Source organism: Malaya genurostris, chromosome 2, assembly GCF_030247185.1.
Source record: "Malaya genurostris strain Urasoe2022 chromosome 2, Malgen_1.1, whole genome shotgun sequence".
NCBI classification, from domain to species: domain Eukaryota; kingdom Metazoa; phylum Arthropoda; class Insecta; order Diptera; family Culicidae; genus Malaya; species Malaya genurostris.
Genome location: NC_080571.1, coordinates 43,789,038 through 43,810,085, shown reverse-complemented (window position 1 = coordinate 43,810,085; position 21,048 = coordinate 43,789,038). Strand labels below are relative to the sequence as shown.

The window sequence follows — 21,048 nt, the reverse complement described above, 5'->3', positions numbered from 1 at the left end:
GAATCCCGGCACCGTTGTAGTCGAAATCGGTTCGAGCCTCCACCTACTAAAATAGTTTACAATTTGTTGTAGCTTCGAGTTTAATTTAGTTTAATAATTTTTTTTACGTATTTTGCATCGTCTACCTGTAGTTCCGGAACCGGGAATCGGATACGGGTAAAATTTATTAGCAACATATGTAAATGTGAGGTGACATCGTTTTCGTTTTGCAGATAATACAGCATTCCGCTTCCAGTTCCGCTACAAAGTCCTGGTTTAACGAGCGGAAAATTGAGCTCCAGTGGTGACCAGCCCGTAGTTCGGATTTAAATCCAGTGGCAAATATCTGGGGAGTTATTGTTCTATGGATCTACGCTAACAAATAGCAGTACGCCAGCATTGCTTAGCTTTAAGTGGCAGTTACGAAAGCGTGGGAGGATTTTGAAATGAAAATTTTAAACAACTTGATTGAAGGTACACCCAAAAGGATTTTCCAGGATATCGAACGTGCTGGAGGACCAACTGACTATTGAATTGCAGGAAGTATTTAGAAAAATGAATATTTTGACATGTACGTTATCCACTTAATTTCAAAAATTTGATTTAATAAAAGACTTTCTGTCTCAAATTGTCAGTTCAGATTTGAACTTTATTCTTAAACAAATCTATTTTAAGCGTATTACCAGAAGAAATAAAGTTTTATCCTCTAGTTCACAAGTTACACCATAAACGTGTGTGCAACTGTAGAAACTAGTCGCAGTGTAGAATATCCCTGTAAAAACCGAGTTTTCAACCGAGGCCCGGAGGTCTTACGGATCCATATAATGTTCTTGATTTCGTTTTGGTTCTTCTTATAAGGTGATGAAAAATGAAAACAATATCACTCACTTTTCTCGTATCTTAGACTCAATTAAAAGGTTATAATATGCCATAAGAATATTTTGATTTTTATTCTGATCCAACTTCTAGTTCCGAAGATAGGGTGCTTAGAATAAAAATGTCAATTCCAAGAGTACACCGAAATCTTCATTTACGAATTAAACGGTGGTTCGTTAATCGAAGTGTTCGTGAAGAAGTTTACGTTATTTGGAATTTGGTGCGTAAAAAAAGTTTACGTTATTTGGAATTTACTTTGTAAAGAAGTTTCGTGTACTGAATGTGGAAACCCCCAATCATATGGTTATTTTAGGAACGGATGTGAGGAGTACGTGCAAAAAAATGATGTTTTAGGTCGATCCCTCCAGTTTATTGATATTCCTTCGAAATCCTTAGGATGGTTTTAGAGTGAACGCGATTTGGGAAGCATCCAAACGCGCGTGCGAGCTTGTTTCATTCAATCAAAGCAAACAGGGTAAGGGTTTTCCAGAAATATCGATATACCGGAAATCAACATATTTAATTTCGAAATGACCTCAAACTTCGTTTATTGGTGGTCAATCTGTTCCGAATATACTCTTATTTTAGGGGCTTTCAAGAAATATCAATAAACCGTAAATCGCCATCTTGGATTTCGAAACGCTTTGATAGCTACACATCAAATCCGTTCCGAGAATATCCATATTGTAAGTGTTTTAAAGGAATATCAATAAATTGGAAGTCGTTATCTTGGATTTCCAAAATACCTCAACCATTATTTTCCGGAATATACTCTGTAAATCAATTCCAAAAATACCTATATTGTAGTAGTAGTAGTAGTAGTAGTAGTAGTAGTAGTAGTAGTAGTAGTAGTAAATGAGCCGGAAATTATTTTCACAAAAACATCTTTTAACGAAATAGGTTCGTGAAAAAGTTTACATTACTTGGGATTTCGTTCGTAAAAAGAGTTATGTAAAAAGAGCCAATGTGAAAAAAGTATTTGGAAACCGAGGTTTGAGTGTATTCTCTCATTAGTAACCATGAGATGAGAAGTTAATTTTGGCTAATGAATTTCTATGGTTTTCAGATCATGGTAGTCTATGACCAAATAAACTCATATCAGAATTTCTCAAAATTAAACTAAAAAAATGAACTGAACCCTAAAAAATATGCTGAATGTTATCCAAGTCCCGCTTTTGGTTCTAATACTACAGGGTGATAGGTTTTTAACATTTCAAATTGTCATAGAAAATCGTAAAAAATATGAAAAATCGTAAGAATATATTAGGAAAATTGAGCTCAAAACTCTTCCAATTTGTATGAATATGTTTATCATTTTCCATACGTATGGAAATACGCATATTATAACTTGAAAAATTTTTAATTAAAAAGTCGTTTGTTGAAATTTATCAATTTAATAAATGACCCAAATATCTAAAGAAATGAGTTTGCATAATATAGGAGAGACCGGGGTCAAACCGGAAACTTTTTGGTGTAAAAATAAACTTCCTGTGCCTTTTATCCTGATTTCAATCAATAAATCTTCCATATGATTGGCAAATAAACAAATCAGTTCATTCTGTTTAGAATTGCAGTTCAAGAAAATCAAAAATTTGAGATTGAATCTTTCTCCGTTTTTCTGCAAACTGCTCAAGAAAGATTATTTCAGTTTCAGCTTACTTCCATTTACTTGGATTTTCTCTTGCAAAATTCATGGCGAAATAAAGATTTACGTACCTTCTATTAGTAATTCCGTAAAATGGGAATCTTTAATTTAATACGCGGAAAGCAATGGATATGGAAGGTTGTCGTAATACCATTTATATTTCCAGAAAACAACAACAGAAAATATTTAGTTTTGATTATTTTGTGTAGCTTGATCTAAGACAGATGCACTGAAGCAGTGTAGGTAGCTCTTTTTTATTAGAGATTTTAAATTTATATCAATAAAATGTAAACAATTCCAATCAAATCAAATATCGGTGAAAAATTTATCAAAATTGATATTTCATCCAAAAAGTCGGGCGTAACGTTTGTTTCAGAATAAATTATTGTTTTAAACTCCATCGTTCAAGCCACTTTAATAAACTGGTTTCACTGCATATCTAAATTCTGTGGTGTCAGCAGGTGTAGTACCGACTGCATTATAGTTTTAGTCATCCATGCTGTAAAGGAAAACGAAGCATCACACCAGCAAAGTTATAAGTAGATAACAGATCGGCTGAAAAGTTCGTATCGTTTCTATGAGAGGGCGCCACTAGAATTAAATCCATACCATTTTCAGTTAGTACCGACCTTCAAAAGATACGTGTATAAATTTGACAGCTGTCTGATTATTAGTTTGTGAGATATTGCATTTTGAGTGAAGCTACTTTTGTTATTGTGAAAAAAATTAAAAAAAAGGAATTTCGTGTGTTGATGAAACACTACTTTTTGATGAAAAAAAGTGCCGCCGATACCAAAAAATGGCTTGATGAGTGTTATCCAGACTCTGCACCGGGCGAAGCAACAATTCGTAAGTGGTTTGCAAAATTTCGTACTGGTCATATGAGCACCGAAGACGATGAACGCAGTGGACGTCCAAAAGAGGCTGTTACCGATGAAAACGTGAAAAAATCCACAAAATGATTTTCAATGACCGTAAAGTGAGGTTGATCGAGATAGCTGACACCCTAAAGATATCAAAGGAACGTGTTGGACATATTATTCACGAATATTTGGATATGAGAAAGCTTTGTGCAAAATGGGTGCCGCGTGAGCTCACAATCGATCAAAAATAACAACGAATTGATGATTGAAAACCATGCTGAAATTGAACGAATTGGGCTTCGAATTGCTCCCTCATCCGCCGTATTCTTCAGATTTGGCCCCCAGTGACTTTTTCCTGTTCTCAGACCTCAAGAGAATGCTTGCTGGTAAAAAATTTAGAAGCAATGAAGAGGTAATCGCTGAAACTGAGGCCTATTTTGAGGCAAAAGACAAATCGTACTACAAAAATGGTATCGAAAAGTTGGAAGATCGCTATAATCGCTGTATCGCCTCTGATGGCAATTATGTTGAATAATAAAAACGAATTTTGGCAAAAAAATGTGTGTTTCTATTAAACGATACGAACTTTTCAGCCGAACTGTTAGCTCCACCTGTATAATGAAATTTCGTGAAGTGTAAGATTGCTCGTGAATTTGTTTTATTTAATCTGCGTTGAATATCATTGCAATATTAAAATCTTAAGCTGTATAGTAACTTAAATATAGCGTAAAATTGCTATATCGTATACCTAGTTTAAGATGCACTTAACAATAACATGCTTTTTTTCAAATAACTATTTATTGGAATATGAGTTAAAATTGAATTAATAAGATTTAAATTAGGTGTTCAGTCACAAGTGGTGACTTTTCAGCCCTATTATATATATATATATATATATATATATATATATATATATATATATATATATATATATATATATATATATATATATATAGATATATATATATATATATATATATATATATATATATATATATATATATATATATATATATATATATATATATATATATATATATATATATATATACATATATATATATATATATATATATATATATATATATATATATATATATATATATATATATATATATATATATATATATATATATATATATATATATATATATATATATATATATATATATATATATATATATATATATATATATATATATATATATATATATATATATATGATTTGGTTATTACCATGAGGACATCATTTGCTTCCGCAATTCTGAGATTTTTGTGTAGGGAAAATTCTAAAGCTACTTGTACAGGGTCCGGCACTCGAAGTGTAACCAATTAAAAAGGCCATAAATTCAGTTTGGAAAATTACTTTTACTTAATTCAAAGTACAAAATGTGCAAAAATAATACAAAATTCAGAATCAATTCACTTTTGCTCGATATGACCACCTTTGGCCTTGACTATGGCCTTGAGACGGTCAAAAACGAATCGCAAGCTGCCCGAATGTGACTTGCAGGTGTATTTTGGCCCACTCGCGGACAATAACTTTTTTCAGCGCCTCGAGACTGGTGTATCTTTTAGTTCGGACTTTGCTCTCCAAAATGGCCCAAAGAGAATAATCCATTGGATTCGCATCTGGTGAATTCGAGAGCCATTATGTGGACGTGATGAAGTTCGGAACGTTGTTTTTCAGCCATTCTTGGTTCACTCGAGCTTTGTGAGATGGTGCCGAGTCCTGCTGAAACGTCCATGGTCTGCCACCGAAATGTTTGTCTGCCCACGGCTTCAAAGCAACCTCCAGAATACTTTCCCGATAATATGTCGCATTTACCTTGACGCCAGGCTCGAAGGTCTGAAGTTGGTTACACTTCGAGTGCCGGACCCTGTATTGTGTAATGGGGAAAAGGAACTTATATACTAACTTTCTAACTAATACAGAGAGTGAATCGATTCAATTGAAGATTGCATCGATTTTTGTCGGAATTTGCTTATAATATTATGTGACATTACATCTAATGGTTCTATATTTGTGAGTCTGTGTAACTCATTTGTACTAAACCAGGGAGGACGCTTCAAAATCATTTTCAGAATTTTATTCTGAATCCTTTGAAGCGTTTTCTTCCTGGTGGAACAACAACTTGACCAAATTGGTACTGCATAAAGCATGGCTGGTCTGAAAATTTGTTTATAAATTAACAATTTGTTTTTTAGACAGAGCTTAGAATTTCTGTTTATAAGAGGATATAAACATTTAATATATTTATTACACTTTGCCTGGATTCCATCAATGTGATTTTTGAAGGTGAGTTTTTTGTCATTCGTTAAACCTAAGTATTTAGCTTGATCAGACCATGTCAATTCCAAGCCATTCAATTTGAGAATGTGATTATTGTTTGATTTAAGAAAAGAAGCTCTTGGCTTATGAAGAAAGATAATTAATTGCGTTTTTGCTGCATTTGGTTTAATTTTCCATTTTGACAGATACTCACTGAAAATATTTAATCTTCTTTGTAGGCGACTGCAGATCACTCTTAGATTTCTACCTGTGGCTAACAGACTTGTGTCGTCACAGAATTCAGATTTACAATGCTGATAGCTAACCTGAAGAGTACGATCAGTTAAATAATTTTGAATTATTTTGATCAAATAAATAGGAAACTGGAAATCAGACATTTTTGCTATTAATCCTTTGTGCCAAACACTGTCGAATGCTTTTTCTATGTCTAGAAGAGCAACTCCAGTAGATAACCCAGAACCAGAAGATTTATTTGCTTTTATCATGTTCGTTACTCTGACAAGTTGATGAGTAGTTGAATGTTCATGACGAAATCCAAACTGCTCTGGTAAAAAAATTGAATTCTCATTTATATGAGACATCATTCTCAACAAGATAATTTTTTCAAAAAGTTTACTGATAGAAGAAAGTAAGCCAATTGGTCGATAACTTGATGTTTCTGCTGGATTTTTATCAGGTTTCAGGATAGGAATTACTTTAGCGTTTTTCCATCTTTTTGGGAAGTAAGCTAATGAAAAACACTTTAAGCAGGAAAATTTAACCAGGAGTCAAGGCAACATCGGGAAGATTTTTAATAAGAATATTAAAATTCCATCATTACCAGGAGCCTTCATGTTTTTAAGTTTTCTAATAATTGATTTAATTTCATCAAAATTCGTCTCAATAATGTCATCGTGTGAAAACACTTGGGTTGAAATATGATCATATTTCAGTGAGACTTCATTTTCAATAGGACTCACAACGTTCAAATTGAAATTGTGGACACTCTCGAACTGCTGAGCAAGTTTTTGAGCTTTTTCGCCATTTGTAAGAAGTATTTGATTTCCTTCCTTGAGAGCAGGAATTGGTTTCTGAGGTTTCTTTAGAACCTTAGAAAGTTTCCAGAAAGGTTTAGAATATGGTTTAATTTTTTCAACTTCATTAGCGAAATTTTCATTTCGCAAAAGAGTAAATCTATGTTTAATTTCTTTTTGTAAATCCTTAACTATATTTTTCATAGCAGGATCACGAGAACGTTGATATTGTCGTCGACGAACATTCTTCAACCGAATGAGCAGTTGAAGATTGTCATCGATGATAGGAGAATTTAATTTAGTTTGAGCTTTGGGAACTGAAAGATTTCTAGCTTCGATAATGTAATGATTCAAATTATCAATTGCTGTGTCGATGTCCGCAGAATTATCTAAAATAGTTTCATGATCCACATGATTTTCAATGTGAGATCTGTAATCCAACCAATTAGCTCTATGATAGTTGAATATAGAACTAATTGGATTAATTATAGCTTCGTTGGAAAGTCTGAATGTTACAGGAAGATGATCTGAATCAAAGTCAGCATGTGTAATCGGTTCACTACAAATGTGACTTTGATCCGTTAGAACCAGATCAATTGTAGACGGGTTTTTCACGGAAGAGAAACAAGTAGGATTACTGGGATGAAGAACTGCGAAGTAACCAGCTGAGAGTTGATTATGAAGTATTTTACCATTACTGTTATTTTGCCTACAATTCCACTGCACATGCTTAGCATTTAAGTCCCCTATTACGAAAAATTTTGATCGATATCGTATAAGTTTTTGCAAATCGCCTTTAAAGAAATTTAATTGTTCGCCGGTGCATTGGAATGGCAAATATGCTCCAGCGATGAAATAAATTCCATGAATGGTTTCAACTTCGATTCCCAAGCTTTCAATAACTTTAGTATTGAAAAAAGGTAAAATTCGATGTTTAATTTGCCGTTGGACAAAAATGGCAACTCCACCACCCATTCCAGTAAACCTGTCAAATCGATGAACCACATAATGTGGATTACTTTTCAATTTGACATTTGGTTTAAGAAAAGTTTCTGTCACAATGGCAATATGGATTTTGTGAACTTTAAGAAAATTATAAAATTCATCTTCACTCGATTTCAAAGATCGAGCATTCCAATTTAAAATATTCAAATAATTATTTAGCATCACTGTTAAATTTTAAATTCATTATAATATTATTTGCAAATTGCCATCCGATTTGAAATGCTTCAAAAAGTGATGAAGTCAAATTCATTTGGATGATCATTTGAAAAAGTTGATCTTGTAGGTAGATCATTTTATTTTCAGTTATATCGCCTAAATCGACTTCATTTAAAGAAGCGAATGGCTTTGAAGGAATATTTGTAGACTGCCATTAGAAGAAGATGATTTGGCCGGTCTACCTATTAATAAATAGTTTTCGTTAGAATTATTTACATTAGAAGAAATAGGTGATAGATTTCTACCTAAAATACCAGCATAACTGACATTAGAAGAAGATGATGACGAGGTCGATCTACCTGTCAATAAATTGTTTTCGTTAGAAGACGAATTGGCAGGCGTACCTGTTTTTTGTTTTAAATTCGAAGAAATCAGTGCCTTAGAAGAATTAGGCGTGGCATTTGTAACGGTTTTTTGATTTTCAGGTATGTTCTGTAAATTTAAGGTCGTTGATTTGACTTGTTGTCTAAGCGAACGAGCGTTTAAAATTTTTTCCCTAACAGGACATTTCAAATAATTGGATTTATGATTTCCATTGCAATTTGAACATAAAAATTTATCAGTGGTTTCATTCATTGGACAAACGTCTTTCGAATGCGATTTACCACAATTCAAACACCGTATATCCATATAACAATTTTTGGTTCCATGGCCGAAGCCTTGGCAACAACGACATTGCGTTAAGTTTGCAATACGATTATGCCGTTTATAATGTTCCCAATGAATTTTAATGTGGGAAATGAAACGTACTTTTTCTAAAGTTTTCAAAATGATTGAAGTGTATTAGGTAAAGTTCATGGGAAATTCCAGAGCGTGAATTAGAAGTACCATTCGCTCTTTTTTCATAAGTATTACTTGGGAAGGGGCAAAACCAAGCAATTCTTTTGGTTCATTTTTAATTTCATCAGTACTTTGATCATTTGATAAGCCTTTCAAGACAGCCTTGAAGGGTCTGTTTGATTTTATATCATATGAATAAAATCCATCAACCAAGACTCGACATTCTCCTCTTCGTCCGATTTGAAATAAGACTTTTACTTCCGGGAGAAAAGTAGAAAGCTCAGTACGGAATGCTTTGAAGAATCATAGAATCAACGGAAGGGAAATCCGTCCGTTGTCTTTTATTTTTACATTTGGATTCTATAAGATCGTGAATGTTATTAGAAAAATGTTGAATAACGGATTGTGATTTATTTCGTATTGAATTATTATTAGCCTTAGGCTTGTTGCCTTTCCGGTTGGACGCAGGCATTTTTGAAATGAATGAAAATTTAAATTAAATTAACTAGGCCTAGTCTTCGAGTCCTAGTTTGGAAAAGTCTTGATAAAGACTGATTTTGTGGTAGTCTAGTTCTTTGAATAACTAGCCTTAAAAAATGCTGTTTAATTTCTTAGTCACTCTAATATCACTCTTTGTATCACTTAGTCACTCTAATATCACTCTTTGTATAGCCTTGAGAAAGGCTAACTAATTGTTAGTCTTTAAAAAGACTGTTAGTGATACGGGTAGCCTTGAATCAATGAAACTCTGGGTAGCCAGAGGAAATTTCCAGGAGCCAAGAGCTAAACGCGTGCGGTGCGAACGACTGTTCAACACCGACTGATCCAAACTTATTAATGATGGTTTTAATACTGGCATGATGAATTCCAAACCTTTTCACCCATTTTCGCATAGTAATACCCTTCTAACTTAGCCATGTGTTCAGAACCTTAATTTTTACTTCCTTTTCAATACGCGCCATTCTGAAAACGCAGAATTTCAACCGCAGAAACAAGTAAACAAACGAAAGCTGACAGCCAAACGCACAGCATGCTGTGATCTAAGCATAAAAAACCCTCACAAATTCATGCGTACAACACAAATGTAAGTGGATAGCTTATTTTCGAAATACTCCTTATATGCTTATTTCCTCTACATTTCAACGCAGAAGAAGCAATGCAAATTCGTTATGGTTTTATGTCATGTCAACATAGTGCGTTGTTACACCGGAGCTCGTTTTACACTGTTATCAGTCGGTATTACATTACGTCCAGTCTATTGCCGAATGGTTTATTGTTTTTGCATAACCTTTACAGCTTCTTGAATTTCTGGGTATAACTGATGGAAAAATGGTAGCAAATAAAAAGTACGTAATATACACATTATCAATTTGAGTAAACTTGGATTACATTTGATCCTTAAAGAACGAGACGTTAAAAGCCGAGTATGAGGCTGCTGGATTGAATTCTTTCATTAATGTCTTTTTCGCTTGAGAAAACTGAAACTGACCCAAGGTAGTTTCATCAAACACTTTTCACGAAACTGTTTTGATTTCTTAGCAACGAGAGTTTGAGCAAACCTAATATGAAAACCAGGTTCGAAACTGACTCGATTTTCAGTTTAACAACGTTGAAAAGGAAAGCCATTCCTGTAGTGGAATTTGACATTCTGTTTCAACAGACTTCGCAGCCGATTCAGAGTGTACAGAACCAGTGCATGGCTGGTGCTACGTTTCTACTGACACTACGAATCCTTCCAGGTCGGGGCTCGAACATACGACAACTGGTTTGTAAAGACCAGCGCCCTATGCATTGAGCCGCTAACCCGGGACGACAACGTTGAAACTAGGTTCGAAACTGGCTTCAAACAAACGGTTTGACAGCAATCAGAGTGGAAACTGGGTTAGGTTTGGTATCAATTTTAAGCTCTGGTCAGAGCTAAGCAAAGTCAATTTCATTGACTCAAATTATGCGAAAATGACGATAAATAAATGTCACACTCACTATCATATTTTAGACACTTTTTATAGCCAAACGTCACAGGTTGTCTATATATCGATGGAAGAATGAAAATTGAAACACTACTGTTTCTCCTTGCAGACGATAGTTTTGTTTCGGTCTTGTCATCAGAGATGTCAGGTAGAAATTTCAAATAACTTCAGATATAATTGCAAAAGTCTATGAATACTGGATAAGTATGATATTCAAATATTGCGAGCGACTTGGCGAACAAAAAAATAAACGTCGCGACAATTTCAAAAGTCTGTAAATTTTGACGAAAGTCTGCAAAAAACTCGAATGTCAAAAGTCTGCAAAAAAAGTTCACAGCAAACAATATTGGCAGCACTATCAATGAAATCTGCAGATCGGCAGACAAATCTACAGACCTGGCATCTCTGCTTGTCATAGAGGAATAAACAAAATTTACGGAAATTGAATTTTTTCTAAGGAAATCTAGAATTTATCAACGGAAAAATACTACGGGAAGTATTTTTGTCTGGCGAGCAAAAAAAAAAAAAAGAATTTCACCGCAAGAGCTTCCGAGAAAAATGTCAATGGAAATGACACTCCTACGGTAAAAAACCGAATATGAGCCCGTTGGATTGGATTTTTTCATCGAGAATGTGTGACAATTTCAAGCTCTGGCTCTGGTACCAATTGGCAACTCATTAGTGCAGTTATCAAGTTGCGATAAAATCGGATACAATGGGCCGTATGAATAAAATGTAGTAAAGTCTCTTGTTTGTAGTATCTTCTCGAAAACGTAGTCCACAGAGTAAAACACGTTTGGTTTGATTTTAATTTTTCTACTTCACTTTATCAGCAAACACACGAGTAGCATCCTCTGGAGCTACCTACCGAAAAATTGTAGTAAATACTACATGTTCGAACGTTGTTGTGTAGTAAAGTCTCTGCTTTTGACAGGAACGTGATCCACACGTAGCATTTACTACCGAAATTCAAGCATGCTACGTTTTATTCATACGGCCCAATATCTTCGCTTCGACTCTAATAAGTAACATCGCAGAAAAAATACTGCTACGATAACTGCTGTTATAGTAACGCGAGCTCGAAAAAAAATGTTTTAGTGCATGAGATGAATACTGGAGCTGATACGAATGGGGATACCGTTATCCACATTTGCACATTTCTGTCAAATTTTCCCCATAATAGCTTCCGATCTGGGTGAAATGACATATGACACTTGACAGTCGATTTGCACAGTGATTGCTTTGTGTTATTATTTGAAAACGGCAAAACGTATGTAAATCTGTCACAGAAAATTGGAAATGCAAAATAGAAGTATTTTGTAGCAAAAAGGGGGAGGGGTGGTCGAATCCGAAAGCTAGTTTATTCGAATGGTCGATCGCGATATGATGGAAAAGTAATTGTGAATAATAGCATGAATTCCGCAACGTTCCGATATGTCAAGTTTATAATCCCGTTAAGTTTATGCATGCACGATTGAATTTCCCCATCACTATGACAGGTGCAGCGTTCCGATAGCAACGCACCCCCAATCTAGATCAAACGCTAATTGCGACCTATTTTACCTATTCTATTTGAATGCCTTCAATGAAAGAACAACCAATTGAACGAATCAATTACAATGATTCTGCTGCGCTTCCATCTGGCACTTTTCCGCGGCAGACTGCAGAAGGAGAAAAAAAACGGTGTTTCTCTTCGTCATTAGTCTCCGCCTCACCAAATCCTCCCGTCAGCTGATGACAGAATTACCCCACATAAGAGCCGGAGGACAACATTTTGCTGCTGCATCTGCTCACCTTGCAAATTTCCTTTGATGTTTTTTTCCCACGTTTTTCCACTGCCACCGAAAGAACTCTATCCACTCTGTCAAGGTATGCAGAAACATGTTTCTATACTCATCGCCTACTTGATGTTCACCTGCCTGTCGGCTCGGCGTCTTCAGGAATGTTCGCTTTTTCACCTATCCTGAAAAACAAACACACACACACTCTCTGATGATACACACAACACGTGGTACGTCGGCACGAACGGACGGCTTTCGATTGGACCACTTCCTGACTGGTGGTTGTCATCTTTCACAACCATTCATAATTCACCTTTGCTTTGCTTCCAGTGGCTCTGGCAACACTTCGGGATGGTACGCATTATTACCCAACAAACAGTAGCGGCCGCCTGGATGGTGGTGGTCCTCGTCGGCGACTTCCTCAACCGATCATCCAACCGGAAGATGAAAGAACTGATTCCGGAGGTGTGATACGATGATGTTATGATGCGGTTGCTTTCAAAATCCTCCAACCCCTGTGGCCGGTGTGATGGAGGAATTTATGATGGCAGTTGCTCCGCTCCACCCCACGGATCTACTGGGTGCGAGAGCATGAAAACCGATTATTTGAAGACTGTTTTGTTGTTGTTGGATGTTTATCAATCGCTGGGTCGATTAATTAGAACGATGAAGCCGTTTCCACGGTGATACAGGGTTAATTGCTTGCCTTTATCGATGGGTGGCGGGAGAGTTTGGAATTGGCTTTTTCGGTAATTAAGTATAAATGAACCGAATGCTTTTAGCGAAGGATTCTGTAAGGATGAATAATAAAACTATCGATCTACATCAGTCCTGGTTCCGTTCATCAGTCCTCGCCAGGAATCCGCTGAGCGATATGCTGTTGTGTTTATTTCTTTTTTTTCTTCTTCTTCTTGAAGCTTTGGTCAGCGATTATGACAGCACAAGAAGGGTAATGAGTAATTAATTATGACTACTTAACCGCGTCGTGAAAAACACAATCTCGTAATGATCTCTTTGAAATATTAAACAACGTGTGATGAATGACGGGCAAAAGCGCTTTTTTTTCTCCGTGTTAATCTCATGTCTTCCTAGCTAGGGATTATGCTTTGCTAGTTGAGTTAAGTGCTTTCATTTTGTTGAGCATTTTTAGTCCTTAATGTGTCTTTTATTTTCTTGTAGCTTTTTTACATGCGAAAATAATAGAGGTAATTACTTTTTCCATCATCGCCAACGAGATACTTTTTCCATCATCGCCAACGAGAATCAAAGCGGGAGGGAAGATGAATTAAACAAAAGAAAATTTGCCGAAAAGAATCGCCCGAGAACCCGATACTTTTACCTTACCATGGAGACGTTCTACCAACCAAGCTACTTTGATACACATAGGTGCAAGTTCCAGACCGCAACCTGACTAAGTAGCGCGAAACACGTACACGATGCTTTGCATGTATCGGTTAAAGTTCATACTGAATGGTATATTTCATAACAACGAGAAACGTAAAAAATAAGATTCGAGATCCGGAATCCGTTCAAACTCTAGTTCTGGCAATGTTTTGACGTTGGACTTTTCTAATCCTATCGCTTATTTTGGCTAGCTCTTCGATGACGAAATGGTTGTAAGATACTAAATAAACCAAATATAAGACGTCCATGGACATGAGATAATTTCCCGGGTAAAAGTTTTGTAAAGAAATTATCTGATTCAATCAGCAATATGCAGCTGTGGGAAAAAATATACTCAAATTTTAGTTACAAATCAGTTTATGGACACGACGCAATCTACTTCAAAGCATAATTTGAGAAACGCGCTCTACTTTCCATTCGGTATTGCAGCTTCGTCAGATTTGGTAAACTGCCACTTCAGTGGTCAAAAATGGCACTTTTCCCACTAATGGCGTAACCGATTTCCATAAAGTTAGATTCAAAATTAAAGATCAGAAGATACAGAATTCCTAAATTTCTTCCAGATCCAACTTTCGGTTTCAAAATTGCTGGGTGATGAGCAGTGCTGTAAAATTTCATTCAATTCAATTGAAACTGAATGTGAAACACATTGACGATCTCTCTAATGCAGTAAACTTCACTCTCTGACACACACAATGTTTGCTGACAGCCCGAACGGGCAGCATTCAATTCATCACTCGTTTCTCTTCAATCGAGGATCAGCTTAACCACCGTCAGTTGATATTTTGAAGTGACAAAATATCTCTTTCAATAGTTTGAGAGCGGCCTTCAAATGAGGTTCATGTAAACATTCGAATTGGTTCAAGATAATAGATGAAAGACAAACCAGATAGCTGAAATATCAATCACAGAATACACATAAATTAATTGTTTCCTCCTTAAGTTTTCATTTTTAACACTTTACTCCATTTATAATTCTATTCGATCGAAATTGCTTACTACCAAGAGCGAAGACTATGAAGCAGCTAGACTGCTTGGCACTTGAAACTGAGCAAGCAAAACTTCGAATGACTAGGTACGATTAATCAACTGACGATGAATTCCGGGAGCTTCACTTGAAAATGGCAGCAAAAGTCAAATGAATTAGTAGGGATATGCTGACGGTCAGCGGCCATAAATTTCATTTTCATCTTATATTATTCGATTGAAAATGAAATTTTACCGCACTGGTGATGAGTGAGTTTAAGTCATCGTATTGAGTATTTCGTAACAAGTCACGATAAAGAAAATTAAAAAATATCACCTTAATTGGGTTCAACACTTTTCATATGAAGTGTGTGTGTGTGTGTGTGTGTGTGTGTGTGTGTGTGTGTGTGTGTGTGTGACCGGCGAAACAAAAAACGTTAAAAATGTCCTAAGCTTTCGTATTTCGTATTTCGAATTTTGTATTTCGTATTTCGTATTTCGTATTTCGTATTTCGTATTTCGTATTTCGTATTTCGTATTTCGTATTTCGTATTTCGTATTTCGTATTTCGTATTTCGTATTTCGTATTTCGTATTTCGTATTTCGTATTTCGTATTTCGTATTTCGTATTTCGTATTTCGTATTTCGTATTTCGTATTTCGTATTTCGTATTTCGTATTTCGTATTTCGTATTTCGTATTTCGTATTTCGTATTTCGTATTTCGTATTTCGTATTTCGTATTTCGTATTTCGTATTTCGTATTTCGTATTTCGTATTTCGTATTTCGTATTTCGTATTTCGTATTTCGTATTTCGTATTTCGTATTTCGTATTTCGTATTTCGTATTTCGTATTTCGTATTTCGTATTTCGTATTTCGTATTTCGTATTTCGTATTTCGTATTTCGTATTTCGTATTTCGTATTTCGTATTTCGTATTTCGTATTTCGTATTTCGTATTTCGTATTTCGTATTTCGTATTTCGTATTTCGTATTTCGTATTTCGTATTTCGTATTTCGTATTTCGTATTTCGTATTTCGTATTTCGTATTTCGTATTTCGTATTTCGTATTTCGTATTTCGTATTTCGTATTTCGTATTTCGTATTTCGTATTTCGTATTTCGTATTTCGTATTTCGTATTTCGTATTTCGTATTTCGTATTTCGTATTTCGTATTTCGTATTTCGTATTTCGTATTTCGTATTTCGTATTTCGTATTTCGTATTTCGTATTTCGTATTTCGTATTTCGTATTTCGTATTTCGTATTTCGTATTTCGTATTTCGTATTTCGTATTTCGTATTTCGTATTTCGTATTTCGTATTTCGTATTTCGTATTTCGTATTTCGTATTTCGTATTTCGTATTTCGTATTTCGTATTTCGTATTTCGTATTTCGTATTTCGTATTTCGTATTTCGTATTTCGTATTTCGTATTTCGTATTTCGTATTTCGTATTTCGTATTTCGTATTTCGTATGAACGTATGAACGTATTTTGAATTTTAAATATTCTCTTTGTTTTTGTTTTTGTTTTTGTTTTTGTTTTTGTTTTTGTTTTTGTTTTTGTTTTTGTTTTTGTTTTTGTTTTTGTTTTTGTTTTTGTTTTTGTTTTTGTTTTTGTTTTTGTTTTTGTTTTTGTTTTTGTTTTTGTTTTTGTTTTTGTTTTTGTTTTTGTTTTTGTTTTTGTTTTTGTTTTTGTTTTTGTTTTTGTTTTTGTTTTTGTTTTTGTTTTTGTTTTTGTTTTTGTTTTTGTTTTTGTTTTTGTTTTTGTTTTTGTTTTTGTTTTTGTTTTTGTTTTTGTTTTTGTTTTTGTTTTTGTTTTTGTTTTTGTTTTTGTTTTTGTTTTTGTTTTTGTTTTTGTTTTTGTTTTTGTTTTTGTTTTTGTTTTTGTTTTTGTTTTTGTTTTTGTTTTTGTTTTTGTTTTTGTTTTTGTTTTTGTTTTTGTTTTTGTTTTTGTTTTTGTTTTTGTTTTTGTTTTTGTTTTTGTTTTTGTTTTTGTTTTTGTTTTTGTTTTTGTTTTTGTTTTTGTTTTTGTTTTTGTTTTTGTTTTTGTTTTTGTTTTTGTTTTTGTTTTTGTTTTTGTTTTTGTTTTTGTTTTTGTTTTTGTTTTTGTTTTTGTTTTTGTTTTTGTTTTTGTTTTTGTTTTTGTTTTTGTTTTTGTTTTTGTTTTTGTTTTTGTTTTTGTTTTTGTTTTTGTTTTTGTTTTTGTTTTTGTTTTTGTTTTTGTTTTTGTTTTTGTTTTTGTTTTTGTTTTTGTTTTTGTTTTTGTTTTTGTTTTTGTTTTTGTTTTTGTTTTTGTTTTTGTTTTTGTTTTTGTTTTTGTTTTTGTTTTTGTTTTTGTTTTTGTTTTTGTTTTTGTTTTTGTTTTTGTTTTTGTTTTTGTTTTTGTTTTTGTTTTTGTTTTTGTTTTTGTTTTTGTTTTTGTTTTTGTTTTTGTTTTTGTTTTTGTTTTTGTTTTTGTTTTTGTTTTTGTTTTTGTTTTTGTTTTTGTTTTTGTTTTTGTTTTTGTTTTTGTTTTTGTTTTTGTTTTTGTTTTTGTTTTTGTTTTTGTTTTTGTTTTTGTTTTTGTTTTTGTTTTTGTTTTTGTTTTTGTTTTTGTTTTTGTTTTTGTTTTTGTTTTTGTTTTTGTTTTTGTTTTTGTTTTTGTTTTTGTTTTTGTTTTTGTTTTTGTTTTTGTTTTTGTTTTTGTTTTTGTTTTTGTTTTTGTTTTTGTTTTTGTTTTTGTTTTTGTTTTTGTTTTTGTTTTTGTTTTTGTTTTTGTTTTTGTTTTTGTTTTTGTTTTTGTTTTTGTTTTTGTTTTTGTTTTTGTTTTTGTTTTTGTTTTTGTTTTTGTTTTTGTTTTTGTTTTTGTTTTTGTTTTTGTTTTTGTTTTTGTTTTTGTTTTTGTTTTTGTTTTTGTTTTTGTTTTTGTTTTTGTTTTTGTTTTTGTTTTTGTTTTTGTTTTTGTTTTTGTTTTTGTTTTTGTTTTTGTTTTTGTTTTTGTTTTTGTTTTTGTTTTTGTTTTTGTTTTTGTTTTTGTTTTTGTTTTTGTTTTTGTTTTTGTTTTTGTTTTTGTTTTTGTTTTTGTTTTTGTTTTTGTTTTTGTTTTTGTTTTTGTTTTTGTTTTTGTTTTTGTTTTTGTTTTTGTTTTTGTTTTTGTTTTTGTTTTTGTTTTTGTTTTTGTTTTTGTTTTTGTTTTTGTTTTTGTTTTTGTTTTTGTTTTTGTTTTTGTTTTTGTTTTTGTTTTTGTTTTTGTTTTTGTTTTTGTTTTTGTTTTTGTTTTTGTTTTTGTTTTTGTTTTTGTTTTTGTTTTTGTTTTTGTTTTTGTTTTTGTTTTTGTTTTTGTTTTTGTTTTTGTTTTTGTTTTTGTTTTTGTTTTTGTTTTTGTTTTTGTTTTTGTTTTTGTTACTAATATTCCAGTTGAAGATTACAAGTTTCGGCATCGACAGTAACGCAATTTCAAAGGCATTTTCTCTTCATATATTAACTTATATTCTGATGAGAACGCCGTAATTATAATATTATCTTGATTACACCATTTTCATTTTTTCGCTTTCGATTGGATAAGCATTTCCATTATCGAATGGCCCAAAAGTTTCATTTTTCAGCATTAAATTGTATGAAAAATTATAAACTTTTACCACATTACATTATTACGGAAGGAACCACCTCCCGTAATGTATACGAAGATTATTATATCCCACTTGCCGACTGAACATCAACCCAGCTAACGAACTATTATCACAAGGAGCATGCCGAGGCACCACCCACTCGGCCATACGGATCGGGTCAAGCGTTGACCGGGGTCTTACTTCATGACAAGCAGCAACCGCAGGAGCCGGCACACGGCAACTCGGGTGCTGATAAAATTCGCAATTTGTATGTAAATTCCGTTCCTAATAATAACAACAACCATAAATTTATTACTGTGTGACACTTTTGCGCTTTGGAGAAGCTTTGCAGTCGCGCGTGTTTTGTAACTTGCCGCGGGTACAAAAAGCTGCGGTTTTTCGGATCTTTCAGTGAAGCGATCGGCAGCCGGGAACGGGCTTCCGGGGAGGGTGGGGGGTGGTTGAGGGGGTTTGGTAGTTGTGTATTTTTGTGGCATCACCCGAAGTACCGCTCGGGTCGGGTGGGGGTTTTAGTTTTGTGCTTCGAAATAACCACCAGCAGCAGAAGCATCAGTGGCTGCAGGGTGGCGGTACCCAAAGTGTTGAAATCGGAAATAAAAACAAATTGTGTGCGAATGGTTGTTGTTTTTCGGGCACTCTGCATATCGCGTCGGTGGCGGAGGCCAAGGTCCGCCCGAATGTATGCTGTTTCGGTTGCTCCGAAAAAAATGAATGTCACTAGAATATCAAACGGTTTTTCGTGTGCCTTTGTTTGGGAAGAATATTTGATAAGATTTTTTTTTCACATTTGCAATCGAAAAATGAGAGCCGCGATTTGTTTGCATTTACTTTGATTTGACACCATCATAATATTCTTTGAAAAATACACTGAACGAAATGTTCGTCTTTCGAAATGTTTCACAAAACATATTTTACGGTTTCACAAACTTTTTTTAACGGTTTTTATTTGTGTACTTTATCAATTTGCATAGAAGTGCATTTATTTTGGCGTCGCCAATCGCCGAACAAATAAAAAAATGGAAGGGGGTTTTGATAACTAACCGTAAATAAATAATGGAAGAATAGCTTTAGATGAGAATTTGTGAGCTTTTCCGGGGTACAGTTTTAAATTTAGCATTTGTGGGGGATTTACTCTTTGAATGCGAAATTCGCAGCACCACACGATATAAAAATGTGCATTGGTGTAATTTAGAACCATATTCGCGACTGTCGGTTATTTAGTTGCATTGCAAAAGTGTGTTATTGCGATGGAAACGGGGAACGAAATTTGCTGTAATCTGCTTTGCGCAGTGATGTATTCCGTATGGGAATTTTTCGATACAAATGTCAGAGGAACTGCAGTTAGACCAACATTTTTTTAAGTACCAGCGGTTCGGGAGTCACATCATTGACCGATGCCTTAAAAAATTCACTTTGTATGGATCGTGTTCTTATGGTATGGACTGATCAGATATCCTGACTGCAGGATTCAAAAGCCATTACACTGTGACTGTTTTCAAGACGTTAATCCACAAGGTTCTGCGGTCATCGTAGCATTTCTGTTACAAAGTTCGATTTGTTTCATATTGGGACATGAAAAATCAACTCCATTTTATGATTCTTTTGATTGGCTATGGCTATATTCTTGGCTATTGGTGATAGACGACAGCAAAAATTTTTGGAAGAGTTCCTTGTAGGCCGTTCAGCAATGTGATTGCTCGGCAGTTGCAACAGTAAAATTAATCAACCTTTTTGTAAATGGGGCACTCCACTCGTTACATCTATTCTTGCGGTAGAATCTCCTCCTTACAAGTCTTAGAAATCATCCAGTGCAGTGAAAAGTCTCAAGGAAGTCATTAGGGACCGTTTATGTTTTCACTCTATCTCAACGATCTCAGCTTCACCCTTTAAATGTTTCAAGCTATCATTCGCTGATGCTTTCAAACTATATCATTTGATAAATGGTCAGGATGACGCAAGCTTGCTACAAACTCAACTTGATGCTTTTGAAAAATGGTGTCATGTCAATGTTATATCCTTCTCTCGAAAAACGCTCAAGAATGACTACAACCTCTCGCAAAACATTCCCAAACGTGAAACGTTTGTGAAAGCCTTAGGAGTTATTTTAGGCAGCAAACTTGATTTCGAGAAACACGGCTATTAAGTAATTTCGAAGGCTTCCAAACTCTTAGGTTTCATCTTTCGAATTGTTAAAAAATTTAGGGTGCACTGCTTGAAAGCTCATTATTGTGCGCTAGTCCGGTCAACCCTCGAATATGCGGCTATATTTTTGGTCACTTCATTATCAAATTTACATCGATCGTGCCGAAGCTATTCAACGCAAATTCATTAGATTCGCATTTCGCAATCTACCATCGTCGCAGAATTCCCGCTGCTACAACCAACTACGGATATAATGAGCCATATTCTAGTATGTGTTGTTTATTTAATAAAGACTGTCTCAGAAAGTATGGACGCAACCAAAACCACTTGTGCAGTTGTTTATTCGTTTTCATTAGTTTGTTTCGAAATGCGTGGACTTTCAGCAGAACAACGTCAAAAAATTGTGTGCAAATGGTGCACAGAACGCGGACTGTCACTGAGAAAGATTGCAAAAATGGAAGGAGTAAGTGAAAAAGCCGTGCAAAATGCAATCAGGAAGTTCGGT

General features: G+C 34.1%; 1 protein-coding gene across 1 annotated transcript in view; it reads left to right on the top strand.

Annotated features, from left to right (window-relative positions):
- LOC131428603 (uncharacterized protein DDB_G0271670-like) overlaps nt 1-12,900 on the top strand; it is an 89,213-nt gene extending 76,313 nt beyond the window's left edge. The window contains exon 3 of the mRNA XM_058592650.1: nt 12,752-12,900. Within this exon, the coding sequence (XP_058448633.1) occupies nt 12,752-12,900 (149 nt within the window). The remainder of the gene's footprint in view (nt 1-12,751) is intronic.
- Nucleotides 12,901-21,048: the final 8,148 nt, after the last annotated feature.